Source organism: Echinops telfairi, unplaced genomic scaffold, assembly GCF_000313985.2.
Source record: "Echinops telfairi isolate 266 unplaced genomic scaffold, ASM31398v2 ScPeMD7_443;HRSCAF=831, whole genome shotgun sequence".
In the NCBI taxonomy this organism is placed as follows: Eukaryota; Metazoa; Chordata; class Mammalia; order Afrosoricida; family Tenrecidae; genus Echinops; species Echinops telfairi.
In genome coordinates, this window is record NW_022104341.1 from 8797 (window position 1) to 9755 (window position 959).

The following is a 959-nucleotide window of genomic DNA, read 5'->3' on the forward strand; positions in this document are numbered from 1 at the left end:
ACACTCTATGGGTCATTTCATTTCTACTTTGTCCTACAGGGTTCACTATGAGTTACAATCAACTTGAAGGCAGTGAGTACTTTTATTTCATATATTTGTTACTTTTTAAAATACTTTCAAAATTAGGAATCTTTATTTCTTTTCTCTTAAATGCTAATAAAGGTACAGTTCAGTTTGAATATATGAAATTTTCAAACACATTTAGTTGTTCCTACCTCTCCCAAAAGATTTTCTTCTGATGCTTTTTTATCCTCAATTTCTTTTTGGTAGTTATGAATCATTTGTTCAAATTTTGGTTTGGTACTTTCAAGTTCGAACTCTAACTTACTGACCTTTAAATAAAGACATAGAATGAACATTAGTAAACATTATATATTTTAAAGACTCCATGTTATCATTGTTGTTCTGTGAGTGATTCTTGGATGATTTTAACTTAGTTTTGAAACAGTGATTTATTTCAATAACAGTACCTTATATGATTTTTGCTTATTGAAAACCTTAATAAAGAGCTTGGGAACACTGAACAGTTTTATCACATTCTTTTTCTCATAAAAATTCTTTAGAATTTTTTAAATTTAAAATTCTTATTTTATGGTAAAGATATATATATATACACCAAAACATACAATCATTTCTACATCTATAATTTATTACCACTGGTTACATTCATTAAGTTATGCCAATTTTTTATATCCTTTTTGGAGCTGTTTCACTATCATCAACACAGACTTGCTGCCTCAGAAGCTTCTCATAAAGTCTCAAAAACGTAAACTTGTAGTGCATTTGGAGTTCGTTCCACCAGTCAAACTGTTAATCAAGCTTTCTATTTAGAGGTTCTGAAAAGATTGCATAATAGTGTGCAACAAAAAAGGCCTGATTTGTGGCAGACAGGGGACTGGCTTTGGCATCACGACAATGCACCTGCTCAGCCATTTCTGTGCACCAGTTTTTGGTAAAAA

The 959-nt window shown here is 30.6% G+C and overlaps 1 protein-coding gene across 1 annotated transcript in view; it reads right to left on the bottom strand.

Moving 5' to 3' along the window:
• Positions 1 to 215: 215 nt before the first annotated feature.
• SYCP1 (synaptonemal complex protein 1) overlaps positions 216 to 959 on the bottom strand; it is a gene marked incomplete at its 3' end in the record, with an annotated part of 75421 nt that continues 74677 nt past the window's right edge. Inside the window, 1 exon segment of the mRNA XM_013003767.2 lies at positions 216 to 332. Coding sequence (XP_012859221.1) covers positions 216 to 332 — 117 coding nt within the window.